General features: G+C 40.1%; 1 protein-coding gene across 3 annotated transcripts in view; it reads right to left on the bottom strand.

Moving 5' to 3' along the window:
* ubr2 (ubiquitin protein ligase E3 component n-recognin 2) overlaps positions 1 to 13,273 on the bottom strand; it is a 61,394-nt gene that overhangs the window by 16,825 nt on the left and 31,296 nt on the right. For 2 of the 3 annotated variants that reach the window (XM_031902909.1, XM_031902908.1), the window contains exons 20-33: positions 13,133 to 13,196; positions 11,044 to 11,168; positions 10,719 to 10,771; positions 10,536 to 10,638; positions 9,540 to 9,588; positions 8,927 to 9,081; positions 7,710 to 7,812; positions 6,403 to 6,512; positions 6,183 to 6,263; positions 5,528 to 5,709; positions 4,336 to 4,538; positions 2,666 to 2,759; positions 1,490 to 1,651; positions 134 to 391 (exon numbers count right to left, since the gene is read on the bottom strand). In XM_031902909.1, coding sequence (XP_031758769.1) covers positions 134 to 391; positions 1,490 to 1,651; positions 2,666 to 2,759; positions 4,336 to 4,538; positions 5,528 to 5,709; positions 6,183 to 6,263; positions 6,403 to 6,512; positions 7,710 to 7,812; positions 8,927 to 9,081; positions 9,540 to 9,588; positions 10,536 to 10,638; positions 10,719 to 10,771; positions 11,044 to 11,168; positions 13,133 to 13,196 — 1,742 coding nt within the window. The remainder of the gene's footprint in view (positions 1 to 133; positions 392 to 1,489; positions 1,652 to 2,665; positions 2,760 to 4,335; positions 4,539 to 5,527; positions 5,710 to 6,182; positions 6,264 to 6,402; positions 6,513 to 7,709; positions 7,813 to 8,926; positions 9,082 to 9,539; positions 9,589 to 10,535; positions 10,639 to 10,718; positions 10,772 to 11,043; positions 11,169 to 13,132; positions 13,197 to 13,273) is intronic. The other variant, XM_002934690.5, reaches the window with a different exon arrangement.

Below are 13,273 nucleotides of genomic sequence, written 5' to 3'. Positions count from 1 at the left end.
AGTTAATTAACCATTTACCTACGCTTGATTTTATTTTATAAAGTCACATTGCAGTGTATATATGGGTTAAGTTCTGCATGACGTAAAAGGATGGGCAGACATTAATGCAAAACAGAAGATATAATCATCATACTTTGGTTGGAAATCAGGCCGGAAACCTTCAGGAATATCCACTTGTGCTGGCATCTCGGAATCTGAACCAGCTGCAGAGAGTAAAGAAAAGCTGTTCACAAAAATCAATCCCTTTATTTTGGTAATATTGGTATTAGGCTCCTCTTTTCTGAACTCACCTGAACTGCTTTTCTCTGCATGCAGCGCACACAATGCTTTGAGTTGCTGAGAAGTAGTGCTAACCCATTCTGCTAAATCAGGCTGATCAGAGAAATCCAACCTGTGAAAGAATTAGCTGTACGTGAGAAGATTTACCCATAACAAGGAATAGGATGCAGTCAAGTAGATGAATCCTGGGACAAACAATTCATTATGGCTTAAAGACTAAATCCCTTTTTAAGCCTGGTTAGGTAAGGAAGAGTCACTAAAGGAAGTCAATATAGAAGAAATACTATATCTAAGCAACTCAGTGTTCATAACAGTCACCATGGGATGAACTGACCCAGTAAGAATAAGTTTTTCCTGCCAGTGGCATAACTCATACATTCCCTCCTCTCGCTTAGCTGCTCATTAATCTGCTGATGATGAAGAGAAGCTGTAAACCATGGAGAGGGAGAACCCACATTGTTCAGGGAGCCCTGTTCCCCTGGGTTCTGCCACTGGTTTCTGATATTATATGTGGTCTAATGAAAAACTGTGCTGATACCAGACAGAAGTTGTGCAAGAATATACCCCTTAGGGCCCATGCACTTACTTGCTGCTCCTTTTGAATGACCTGCAAACTCGGGTTTTCTCAACCTTCTGCCCCTCATCAATACAGCACAGCCTGTGTCCACAGTGATGTATCAGCACAGGTTTTTGCACTCTGTTCTGGGCTTGTGGGACAGGGAACTAATTGCATTGCACACTGCTCTGGGGTTTGCAAATGAGCCCTACATATAAACATACACTATAATCATTCCTTAAGGTGCCCATACACGGGACCGATATCGGCAGCTACTACCGACGGGCCTGCCCGACCGATATCTGGCCTGAAATTGGGCAGATATCGATCGGGCAGGTTAAAAATCTAGTCGGATCTTTGATGCGGTCCCCAAACCGACTTTACCTATACCCGTTGTTACGACCTAATTAGCCTGGATTCTCCCGATATCGGGAGAAGATTTGCTCGCTTGGCCACCTTTAGCGTACACTGCCTGAATGTGTCAAATAAGCACCTCCAAGTTTACACAGCACACAAAACAGGAAGCTGATTTTGGGTTAAAATAAACATGTTTACATAACCAAATAATCAGACTTGTTTGTACAGGTTCATATTTATTTTTAGGAGACAAATCATACATTAAAACATACTGAAGATATTAAAAACAAATCTAACCTGTGGTATAAACTTCTTGGTGGTGGAAGCATGGGGATGACGGTGTTACTTAGACACTCACAGAGGGGGCAGAGAAATTCACCATTTTCCACATCGTAGCTAGTATGTACCCGTAAGCGCTGCTGCCTTCTCTGCTCCTTGGCTTGCACAGCATCAAAGTACCTACAGAAGACTTGCATTAGTCACCATAAGAGCTCAACTAATCCACAATTAAAGTATACTCGCAGTTACCATTGTGTTTAAACTTATCAAAGCAAGCTTTGCATTATCCCAAAATCTAATGTATGTGGTAGAAATTATAAATCAGTACCTGTACTTGATCCCAACTAAGATATAATTACCCCTTATTGGGGGCAGAACAGCCCTATTGGGTTTATTTAATGGTTAAATGATTCCCTTTTCTCTGTAATAATAAAACAGTACCTGTACTTGATCCCAACTAAGATATAATTACCCCTTATTGGGGGCAGAACAGTCCTATTGGGTTTATTTAATGGTTAAATGATTCCCTTTTCTCTGTAATAATAAAACAGTACCTGTACTTGATCCCAGCTAAGATATAATTACCCCTTATTGGGGGCAGAACAGCCCTATTGGGTTTATTTAATGGTTAAATGATTCCCTTTTCTCTGTAATAATAAAACAGTGCCTGTACTTGATCCCAACTAAGATATAATTACCCCTTATTGGGGGCAGAACAATCCTATTGGGTTTATTTAATGGTTAAATGATTCCCTTTTCTCTGTAATAATAAAACAGTACCTGTACTTGATCCCAACTAAGATATAATTAATCCTTATTGGAGGCAAAACAAGACTATCTTCAAAACAAGGGTTTCTATAATATTTAAATGATTTTTAGTAGACAAGTAATGAGATCCAAATTTGGAAATATCCCCTATTCGGAATACCCCGGGTCCTGAGCATTCTGGGTAACAGGTCCCATACCTGTACTTCTATTTCAACAATTGACTCTGTAATTATGTATCTATGTATTATATGGACTAAAGATGAATGAAAGACACAACACTAGTGCACATCTGGTATAATGCTAAAATTACTTTCTTGCTAAAAAGAAACTTACATAAAATATTAGTGCATTTTTCATGAGAAATAACATTAAACTCTGCTTCTGTGTTTGCAACACATACAGGCTATAAGAAATGCAATAGTTTACCTCTGCCAGCAGTGAGCGTGCATTATATGTCCACAGCTTCCTGTGTGAGTGCCACAAGCCAAGTCTGGGTGCATGCACAGCGGGTCATATTTTTCTATATAAAATAAACGGGTTAAGGCATTACTATTAATAACATATATACAGATTCACCGTTTCTAAGAAAAACAGTTAACAGAAAGACGTATGGGCAGGAAGCCCCCAAGTGTTTGCATTATTATCTCTCTTATACTGTACATATCACCACTTGGTTATATCAACATGAGCTAAAGGTACAGCCCTGTGGGCATTTGGCAATGCTGCTGTGGCCAACTATGTTATGTGGCTTTTCAGTGAGGGATGCTGCAATTAAAACAATTGAGTGGAATGCCAGTGCGCATATGAGAATCTAAACTACAGCCCCAGTAAGGCTACATAATGTTTGTCTATTCAGTTGTGAATAATGTATCAGCATTTCATCTGCAGCAGACCTTGGGTGACAGCACTGTGGGTGGCTATGTTTCGGGGAAAGCTGCAAAATTCCCTTGGGACTTTTCCTCTCATGCCGCAAACATGATTTGTGGTTTTCCACTAAGGCTATCATGCTACCCCAATTTGATAATTATAAAAACATGTGTTGCCCATGTTAGGGAGCCATATTTATTCCCTTTCTTATATACAAATAAATTGGATATTATGACCATTAGCTTCTGGTCACTCCAAGTAAAATATACCTGAAAGTGCCTTTCAGAAGGCTGCCAGCCTTTCTTAACACAAACAAAACAAAAAGTTGCAAAAGTAGAATTAATCTCCTTCCTCTGGGGGCACAAAATACAAACTGGAAAGGGGGGTGAGGTGAGGTCCTAAAAGTAACAAATGCAGGGATTTATTTTAACAGTTAGTGCCCATCCTTCAAGCCTGGAGGCTTTAGAGGATGTTAACCCCCACAAAAAAAAGTTATCAGTGAACAGACTTTTTGAAATCTATAAATACCTGACACTTCTGTTGTTAAAAGCACTAAATCACTTAGGATTCCTTCTCCTCCTCTAACCCACGTGCCCCCCCTTAGGAATTGACTTTGGCTTTTTGCTTATTGAGCATGCTCAGTTCTTCTCAACTCAGGTTACCAAACACACTCTCCAGTCTAGCAGCCAATAAAAAGATGGCAATGTTTTTTTCTCCTAACCTCCACTCCTGAGCTCTGCTTAACCATTACAGAGCTCAATCCAAGCAGAACTTTTTATCAAAGTCAGATCTGCCTGTGTAAGCCTGCTTCAATGCATGAACTTCACAGCACACGTGCTGTTTCCAGATGTCAATAACATGGAGTATGTGTGAGAAGGAAAATGGCTGCTGGGTGAAAGCTGCTATTTATTGGAGGAAAATGTGATGGTGCTGGCAAACAGAGGAGATATATGCAATACAAATTGTGTGGTTTGGGTGGAGCAGGGGATGTGGTCAACTTATATACATCCTAGGAAAATGCAGGGTTTACATGTCCGTTAACCCGATACCAATGTCCCCCAATGCTAAGCAAAAGGAAAAACACAAATGATAATTTCCATAGGTGCAAAACATTCAGTCTCCACAAAGTTTATTTTAGCAATTATATTTTTGATCTAATAATTTAGTATTTTAGCAATGATAATTAAAACCCCATGTTTAAGTTACTACAGAAGTGTCTGATTGGTTACCTGGATCTGTAATGACTCTGCTCCTGTTCTTGGAGAATACCGTCGATCTCTGAATAAAAGCTGCAAGAACCATGGCTTTGTTGTCCACTGTGAAAGCTTGCTCTTCTTGACACAGGATGCAAGTAACCAGCTGCCTTGGTTCACTGATTCGGGTTTGGTGAGGACCCAAAGCGACAAGTTTGGTGTCCATCATTGCATGACAGCTGTTTGAACAAAGAGTAGGACCAATGACATCAGGATTCATTTTTAAGCAATGAAATGTGTTGTGAGAGACTTTTTGAAATAGATTCAAGCAAACATTTTTAAAACAGCAAAGGCAGAAAAACTAAGAAGAAAAGTGGATTATCGGTATTCCAATGCACTTTAAAGGAGAAGGAAAGGTAAAAACTACTTTAAGTAAGCTTTATCAGAAAGGTCTATGTAAATACAGTCATAAACAAAGCTGCTCTATCAAAAGAAACACAGGATTTATTTTCTTTTTTGTGTATACATGTTCTTCAGTGTCAGACTTCCTGCTCTCAGAAAAATCTTTAAGCACAGGCACAAGTCTGTGCAGCTCTCTGCTCTCTTCCTCCCTTCTCCTGCTCCCCCACTCATCAGAATTCGCTCCCCCTCCCAACTCTGTGTAATCTGAGCTACCAGCAGCTAAAAGCTAGCAGCTAGGAAGCTACGGAGACCAAGATACAATGGCAGCTGCTATCTTAAACAAACAGGGGGTGCTTTTAGGGCTGTTTAAGAATCAATTTAGGGTTCTAGCTTGCACTAATGTGGCTAATCTATTGGCAGTAAAATACCTTTCCTTCTGAAGTCTTGGTTGGAGGGGAGTTTATTTCTGACACATTGTTTTACATCGCAATAGCAAAGGACAGAGAGAAGCTACTTGTAGTTGCAATTTCATTTTCAAATAACTATAAAGAATCACTTTTTCTAATTTATATGTATAATAAACAAGAGCCATGAATACCTTGTAAATTGTATTCTTAGAAATGGCGCTTTTACTTAGAATCGGTACTCAGTGATGTAATTTCTATTATTTGACTGAAACATATGTATTAATAAATAACATGTAAAACATGAGGCTTTTAGAAGCCACCTCGGAGTTTCAGTGATAATAAAAAAAAAACTGACCAAACTGACCAATTTGGCCAATTTGCCAAATGTAGGCCATTCTATAACATACTAAAAGCTTAACCTGTGATCGTATGCAGTGGAAGTCGAAGCATTTAACTCATCAGTCGTCTGTTGAAAAAGCTCCCTATTTTCATCGATGAAATGTCGCTGCATTTCTGACATCTGAGCCATAATCTTCTCTCTACGGAGCCTGGCAATCTCAGCTTTTCTTTTCCTCTCTGCTTTGTCTTTATCACGAGTATTCTATTTGAGGGGAAAGAAAAAAAACATTGGTAGCCAGGGGTCAAGGTTTGCATTGGTGCCAGGGCAGGGACCCCCTAAAACATTGGTAGCCAGCCCAGGGCCCCCAAAACCATTGGTGGTCCTCCCTCAGTGTCCTCATACTATGGCCCGTTCCCCACTGCTTCCTGCTCCCCCCCGTTCCCCCCTGCATCCTCCGGCTCCTCACTGCGTCCTCCCTTTTATGAGGTTACACCCCGTGCGTACGTGTGACGTCAGTACGCACGGGGCGCAACCAATCAGATTACCCACTGACCACCAATGACATAATTATATATATATATATATATATATAATTTTATTTTTTTGTATTATGTACTTGATTTTGCACTGTCTTCTTTCTTTGCTATCCGCTCTTCTATTAATATTAAAACAATTAACTCAATTAATTAAATGTATGTAAAAATGTATTTGTAGAAGTATAAGAATAAAAATACCTCCTCCAAAACACTGCCCTCTGTTTCAACGACTGGGCTTGTAGATGGATTTTCTCTGATTTTTTTAATGTTACTGACCATCTGGAACAAGAAAGAAAAAATAGTGCCAAGCATATCCATATTTATTTACTTATATATTTTATACTACTTATAAAATATTCAGCACCAAGAGCTTAAACTTAATTAAAAAGATAACTAAAAATTGTTCTTAAATACACACCTTTAATATCCAGCGTATCATATCCTTATGCACTTCCAAGTGTGCTGCATTTTGCAATGTTTCTAACATAGCCAAGATGCTTGGTGATGCATTTGGGACTTCCCCAGGCCCTATATAGTGATGTACAAGAAAATAGGGTTCAATCCCCACAACAGCAAAAGCTTACAGTATTTTTTTAATAAAATGAAATAAACATACTTAAAACTTGGTGGCCATGGTGTGCAGGAGATTTGACTTTAATTTTGTGTTGTAAGCTTAAAACTCTCCTTATCCCTCCCTGCTGAATAGCTTTGTCAAGGAAGTCCACTTCACAGGATTGTGCTCATGTTCAAGCAACATCAATGGATAGGGGACAGTGGATTGGGGACAGTGGTATTTATGGGCTGCATTTGGACCAATATGATACCACAGCTGGTTATATTTACGTAAAGCAGCCCAATAACCCAGCTACCTAAGAAGCTGTTACTTCTTTAAGGGCAATGGTACTGGGTAAGATTAGATGCCTGTGGGTAAATCTGCACTACTGAGGGCAACAAATCTCCCAAAAATAACTTGCCAGTGACTAACATTGTGATCCTGCAACTAAAACATATTACTCAGGGTAATCTGTCTTACTCATGGGAAAATGTTAAGGGAACAATTTCCTGCGATTAAAGAGATACTGACACCAGAAATGAAACATTTTTTACATCTGCAATAATAATGACTTCCCATGCTATTTATAATTTTGCCACAAGTATTCACCTGATGCTTTTATATTCCCTATCTGATCCTCCATGTTCCTCTATGAGGGGGCTGCCATATTTGTGCAGCAGGAGGCCGTTAGCATTAGAAGCTATAACTGACAGGCTGAGAAGGGACAGTCAGGTTGGCAAAACAGTCAGGTTTAGGAACTTCAAGTAACAATTACTTATAAAAGCAGCCCTATCAGCGAAAAGTGATCAACATGACCTATAGGTAACTTTTTACGTAGATTACTATTTTAAAAAGTAGTTTTTTCATGTCAGTATCACTTTAAGGCAGATCACTGCATTGGCAAGGCACTCTAAGGAGATTTGTTGCCCATGGTAGAGGAGATTTGACCGCAGATGACAATCCTACCATGTACTATTGCCTTAGGGCTAAAGATGTCTGCTGTACTGTCGACAACTTATTGTGGTTTTATCGAAACTACATAAAAGGAAAGTTGACACGATTTGAGGTCAAGCCCTTCATCAGAGAAATCTATTCGGGCTGATCTGGATATGTACAGAAGACTGCAGCCTAAAACTTCCCACACATTTTTCACCAACTCTGTTCCAACCTACTTGAGATCTTTTCCGTGAAATTAAAGGTGACAATGTTGTCCTCACTGATATTCTGTAAGTGCTGGTGCTCTTCTTGCAATGCCATCCCAATCAGATGCAAAACCTGGAAAAATTAAACTATATATAAAATACAAATATTCCACACTATAGTTTAGAAAGGGTTACTTAAAGGGATATTTTTATAAGGGTACTTTTAATTTCTAAATTACACCGTTACATAGCAAATAATTCACTCTGCCATTTAACATTTTATTCTTGTACCAACAAATGTATTTGTAGCTGTAATATTGGTGTGTAGGCGCCATCTCAGTGCATTGTGCCTGAGTCTGAGCTTTCAGCCAGCGCTACACATTAGAACTGCTTTCAGCTAACCTACTGTTTCTATTGTTGGACTTGGATTTCTTACTATTTCTCACTATTGAGTGCTATTCTGATACCTACTGGGAGCTGCTATCTTGCTCCCTTCCCATTGTTCTGCTGATCAGCTGCTGGGGGGGAGGGGGGATATCACTCCAACTTGCAGCGCAGTAGAAAAGTGTGACTGAAGTTTATCAGAGCACAGGTCACATGGCTGTGGCACCCTGGGAAATGAAGAATATGGCTAGCCCCATATGTAATTTCAAAATTAAATATAAAAAAAAGTCAGAAGCCATCCCCTCAGATGAACTCCATACAGACTGATGGGAAGCCTCAACAGTGGTTTTTCTCAGTCCAAAAGGAATAACCATAACCAATAACCATAGCCAATTCACCATATGGCAGGAAGAGTGTCCCACATACAATTTCCACATCCCGCAAAGAAATTAAGTTGAGATCAAATTTGAAAGTAATTGTTTTTTTCTAGTTGGAACCAGAATTTTTTCAGTATACTTAACAAACATAAATCCCCCAATTAAAATGCTGATAAATGTATTTAGATGCATGGAGTCAAATGTATAGATGATGCTAGCTAGCTATTATTAAGGTTTGTGTTTGAGATTTGCAAATGTAATGCACTGATGTATCCAACACTTTTGTTGGAACAAGGCTGCTAACTAAGAAGGATGTAGAGGTAAAAGACACATCTCCGTCTATTTATTAGTAGATGTAACTTAGCATGCGTGCATGCCATTTAGTATTCAAAATGGCAGTGTTTCATTATTACTAGAACAATATATTTTTTTAATAATCCTGGGTATGGATTCCCCTTTAACAGCACAAAAGTAACTAGTGCATACCCTTTGAAGCATGGATTCCGACCATGCGTATCCATTTGGCTCTACTGCCCATTGCAATACAGTTCCCATGATGCACAGCATGACATCTGATTGAAGAATGTTAATCAAACTGGCAAATAGCGGACAGAACGGAGGCAGCACCGGTGGAGGGAGAGCTGAAACACAAAAGAATTTTGAGTACAGTTTTGGTTTCATTTCTTTCCAATCTTTTTTATGATGCTATAAACCCTACATTTAATTTTTTTATTACAGTTTTTTTTAGTTTCAAGCTTCTGTGACAGATGAACCCAATTTTATGCTTGATTTGCAATGACCCCTAAGCTTCTCTACAGATGCACAGAGCACAATGAGCATGTGCAGTGTCACTGACACTTCTAACAGAATGCAAGAAGGGGAGCTCAGCTGTGCACAGCTTTGAAGACCTAGATGATCACTGTTACAAAGATGCTGAACCTTTAGGACAGTGCAGTAAGTTAAGTATATCAAATATAGCAGTTCCCCTTTAAAAACATATAAAAATAAATAGCTTGAGACCTAGCCCTTTATTAGCCACATTTACATCATTTTAAATTACTGTTTGGTTCCACACAACTATTAATTATAAGTAACGCACCTGTATCTTCGCCAATCTGCCTCTTCAGTTTGCGCTGGGCCTCCTCTGCCTGTAAGGAACAGCAAAATACAAAAAAGAAATCTCACTTCTATACCCATTCAAGAATTGAGGATGATGCTTACAACTTTATTCCAATGTAAAAATGATCATGCATAATGTAAGAAAATACCAATAATAACAGAGGACAGAAAGGAATAAACAAATACAGCTATCAATAGCAATTACATTTTTGTTAAAGGAGAAGGAAAGGTAAAAACTCAGTAAGCTTTATCAGAAGGGTCTATGTAAATACAGCTATAAGCACTTACAGTAATGCTGCACTGAGTTCTCTGTCAAAAGATACAGGATTTGTTGTCTCTTTGTTTTCCTGTGCTAGAGACACGCAGCTCTCTCCCCCCCTTGCTCCCCGCTACCTCAAGAATGCTAAGAACTCCCTCCCCCCCCTTAGGAATGTGGATCTGAGTGAATCAGCAGGAAGCTGACTCATGGTCTAACTGAGCATGTACACTGGTCTTGGTGCAGGAGCGAGGCATTATGGGAACATTCTTTACACAGCTCAGCAGGAGAAATATGGGGAGACTTAAGGGCACTATTGAGAGAACTGAAGTTGTGCCTGCAGCTTGAGATTAACTCTTTATTAGCCTTTCCTTCTCCTTTAATAAACATACATTGGAAGGAGGGACACATCAAGCCCATGTGAACACACACGTGGGGGGGATGCAGAGTTCCGAGATGTATCATGTGTGCCTAAGTTTATAACATTTATGCAATGTTATAGACCACTGAGGGAAAAATAGCACAAATAGGACCCCCTGTTTATTGTATTTAGCTTGCAAATTTAAATGCTAAAGCTAACATTTTGGTCCCATTGCATAAAAAAAACATAACCACTAAGCTTAACATTTTAGTCCCATAGCAAGAAACTTGGCTAGCCTTGACGGTTTATATTAAAACTGTGTTTTTGATTTTTTTTCTACAGCTAAAGAGAAAAATTACCTTGGACTGTTCGGCCCTTGAGAAATGAAAGTAAAACAGGTTGAAATCCTTGGTACATTCAGGCTTCAGTTCATACAGTCCACGTCCTGTTAGGCCTGGTTTTCTTAATGGAAGCAAAAAATATGCGTTAGTGTTGCAAATTAATGACTTTGTGCATGTAGAGAAGCAGGCGTTAGGACTTACTTAAATGAAGCTATCGTTTCAATCACAGTCTCCATTCCAGTTTCCTTATTTTCCTGAAAGTAAAACACAATGAAGCTTTATTTATTATGACACAGGAATGTTGCTGCGGCTGAGCAGGATTTCAGCCTTTTGAGTCCTGTAGGTTGTAGGACCAAGTTGTAGCATAAATCTGTGTTTTACATATATTCAGATTTTGTGCAATCCAGATAAAAAATTTCCTCAATAACATATTTCAATTAACAGAGGCAGAAGAATAGTGAGTTTATTAGGTGCAGCTGCATTATACTACAGAGTAATGTAGGGCAGACTGTCTACTTATACTTACATCCTCGGGCAAAGCCTTGACCAGTTCACTGTGGGCCATTGGTTTGATGCTCAGCTGATGGATAATTTCACGTTTTATCACATCTGTTCCGCTGACTTGTCCCACTCCAGGACAGAATCTCTCCCCTATATCAGACAGCAAAAAAAAAATCATTGATTGGACGCAGTTCTGTCTGGAATATGGACCATAAGAAATTTCAAGAAATGTAAAAGACAATGTAATTGACAGCCACATTCATGGGTAGAGCAGACTACTCTGCACCTTTTAGTCACTATATAGCAAACGTTTTCAGTTATTTTTTTGTTTGTTTGTTTGTTTTTTTAAAAATTTAAGCTCCCCTTAAAAGGAATACCGTCAGGGGAAGACATGTTTTTCCAAAATGCATCAGTTAATAGAGCTTCTCCAGCAGAATTCTGCATTGAAATCCCTTTTTCAAAAACACAAACAGATTTTTTTACATTTAATTTTGAAATTTCACATGGGGCTAGTAGTGCTGGGCGGTATGACCAAAAATTTATATCACGGTATTTTTCAAAATTATATCGGTATCACGGTATTTGACGGTATTTTTTTTTCCCCATGCATGATTAGGTGACCACCCCAAACACCCGCCACCCGCACCCCCCCCCGCCACCCCAAACACCCCCCCATCCGCACGCAGCCCCCCCACCCGCACGCACCCCCCCACCCCACCCCAAACACCCCCCCATCCGCACGCACCCCCCCATCCGCACGCACCCCCCCCACCCCAAACACCCCCCCATCCGCACACACACCCCCCACCCCACCCCAAACACCCCCCCATCCCCTTCACATAAATATAACCCCCCACCCCGCCCCATCCCACCCCCCCCAAACACAACCCCATCCCCTTCACATAAGTATAACCCACCCACCCCCCCATCCCCTTCACATAAATATAACCCCCCACCCCATCCCACCCCCCCCCAAACACAACCCCATCCCCTTCACATAAGTATAACCCACCCACCCCCACCCATCCCCTTCACATAAAATATAATTACTGGCCAGGCACCCCCGACAGCTCACATTGGTATCCGACTCTGAATGCGTCCTAGCGATGGCGCTTTTGTAGAGTGTGCGCGCTGACGTCACGTGCGCGCTGACGTCACGTGCGCGCTGACGTCACGTGCGCGCTGACGTCACGTGCGCGCTGACGTCACGTGCGCACCCGGAAGTATTCAGCACACCGGTATGTCGAAAATTCATTCGGTTTAAAAAAAAAAACCGGTGATCGGTTTTTACCGGTATACCGCCCAGCACTAGGGGCTAGCCATATTCTTCATTTCCCAGGGTGCCACAACCATGTGACCTGTGCTCTGATAAACTCCAGTCACACTTTACTGCTGTGCTGCAAGTTGGAGTGATTTCACCCCCTCCCTTTCCCCTCCCCAGCAGCCGATCAGCAAAACAATGGGAAGGGAGCAAGACAGCAGGTCCCTGACACCTGTATTGCTAAAAGTGGAAAATATCAGGATAGCACTCAACACTAAAAATTCCAATACCGGCTTATGACTCTTTTAGTTACTTTGAGCAGGAGAAATAATAACTTGTTTAAATAGCTAATTAAAAGCAGTTCTAATGTGCAGCACTGACTCCTTCTGAAAGCTCAGACTCAGGGACAATGCACTGAGATGGTGCCTACACACCACACATTACGAGAATAACATTTTAAATGGTAGAGAGAATTATTTGCTATGTAAACAGTGCAATTTAGACATAAAAAGTAGGAAATAGATAGGAAATACTCATTCCATTCAGACTTAACCCTAACTGACCTTCAGGCTAAGCTCCCAGGGGCACCTTGAAGAGCAAATAAGCATTCTCTACAATTTCCCCTAACAGAAACAGATTTAGGACACAATTCACTACATCAGACTTCCATGGCCATCATTCTGCAGAATTACTTACAGGTCCCAAATTATTGTATTTCCAAAATATGTAGTGCGAAAAAAAAAGCTGATTCCACTTTCTCTAAAGTGCACAAAAGTAAATCTTAAAAAACTAGCATCAACTAGTCTGTACTTCATTAAATGCCAAAATCAAACCATATCATGTAAGAGCTTACCAACTATCATGATAATTAGATGCAGCATTTCTTCAATGAGTGTGTTATTCTGTTGAATTATATCCTGAAAGAGAATGGGTGGCATGTCAACTAAATAGCTAATATGCATTCTACTATAAATAATCCTTCAGTATAACTACA

The sequence above is a fragment of the Xenopus tropicalis genome, chromosome 5 (genome assembly GCF_000004195.4).
Source record: "Xenopus tropicalis strain Nigerian chromosome 5, UCB_Xtro_10.0, whole genome shotgun sequence".
In the NCBI taxonomy this organism is placed as follows: domain Eukaryota; kingdom Metazoa; phylum Chordata; class Amphibia; order Anura; family Pipidae; genus Xenopus; species Xenopus tropicalis.
The sequence above is the reverse complement of the archived record's forward strand: the minus strand, read 5'-3'. Positions and strand labels throughout refer to the sequence as shown.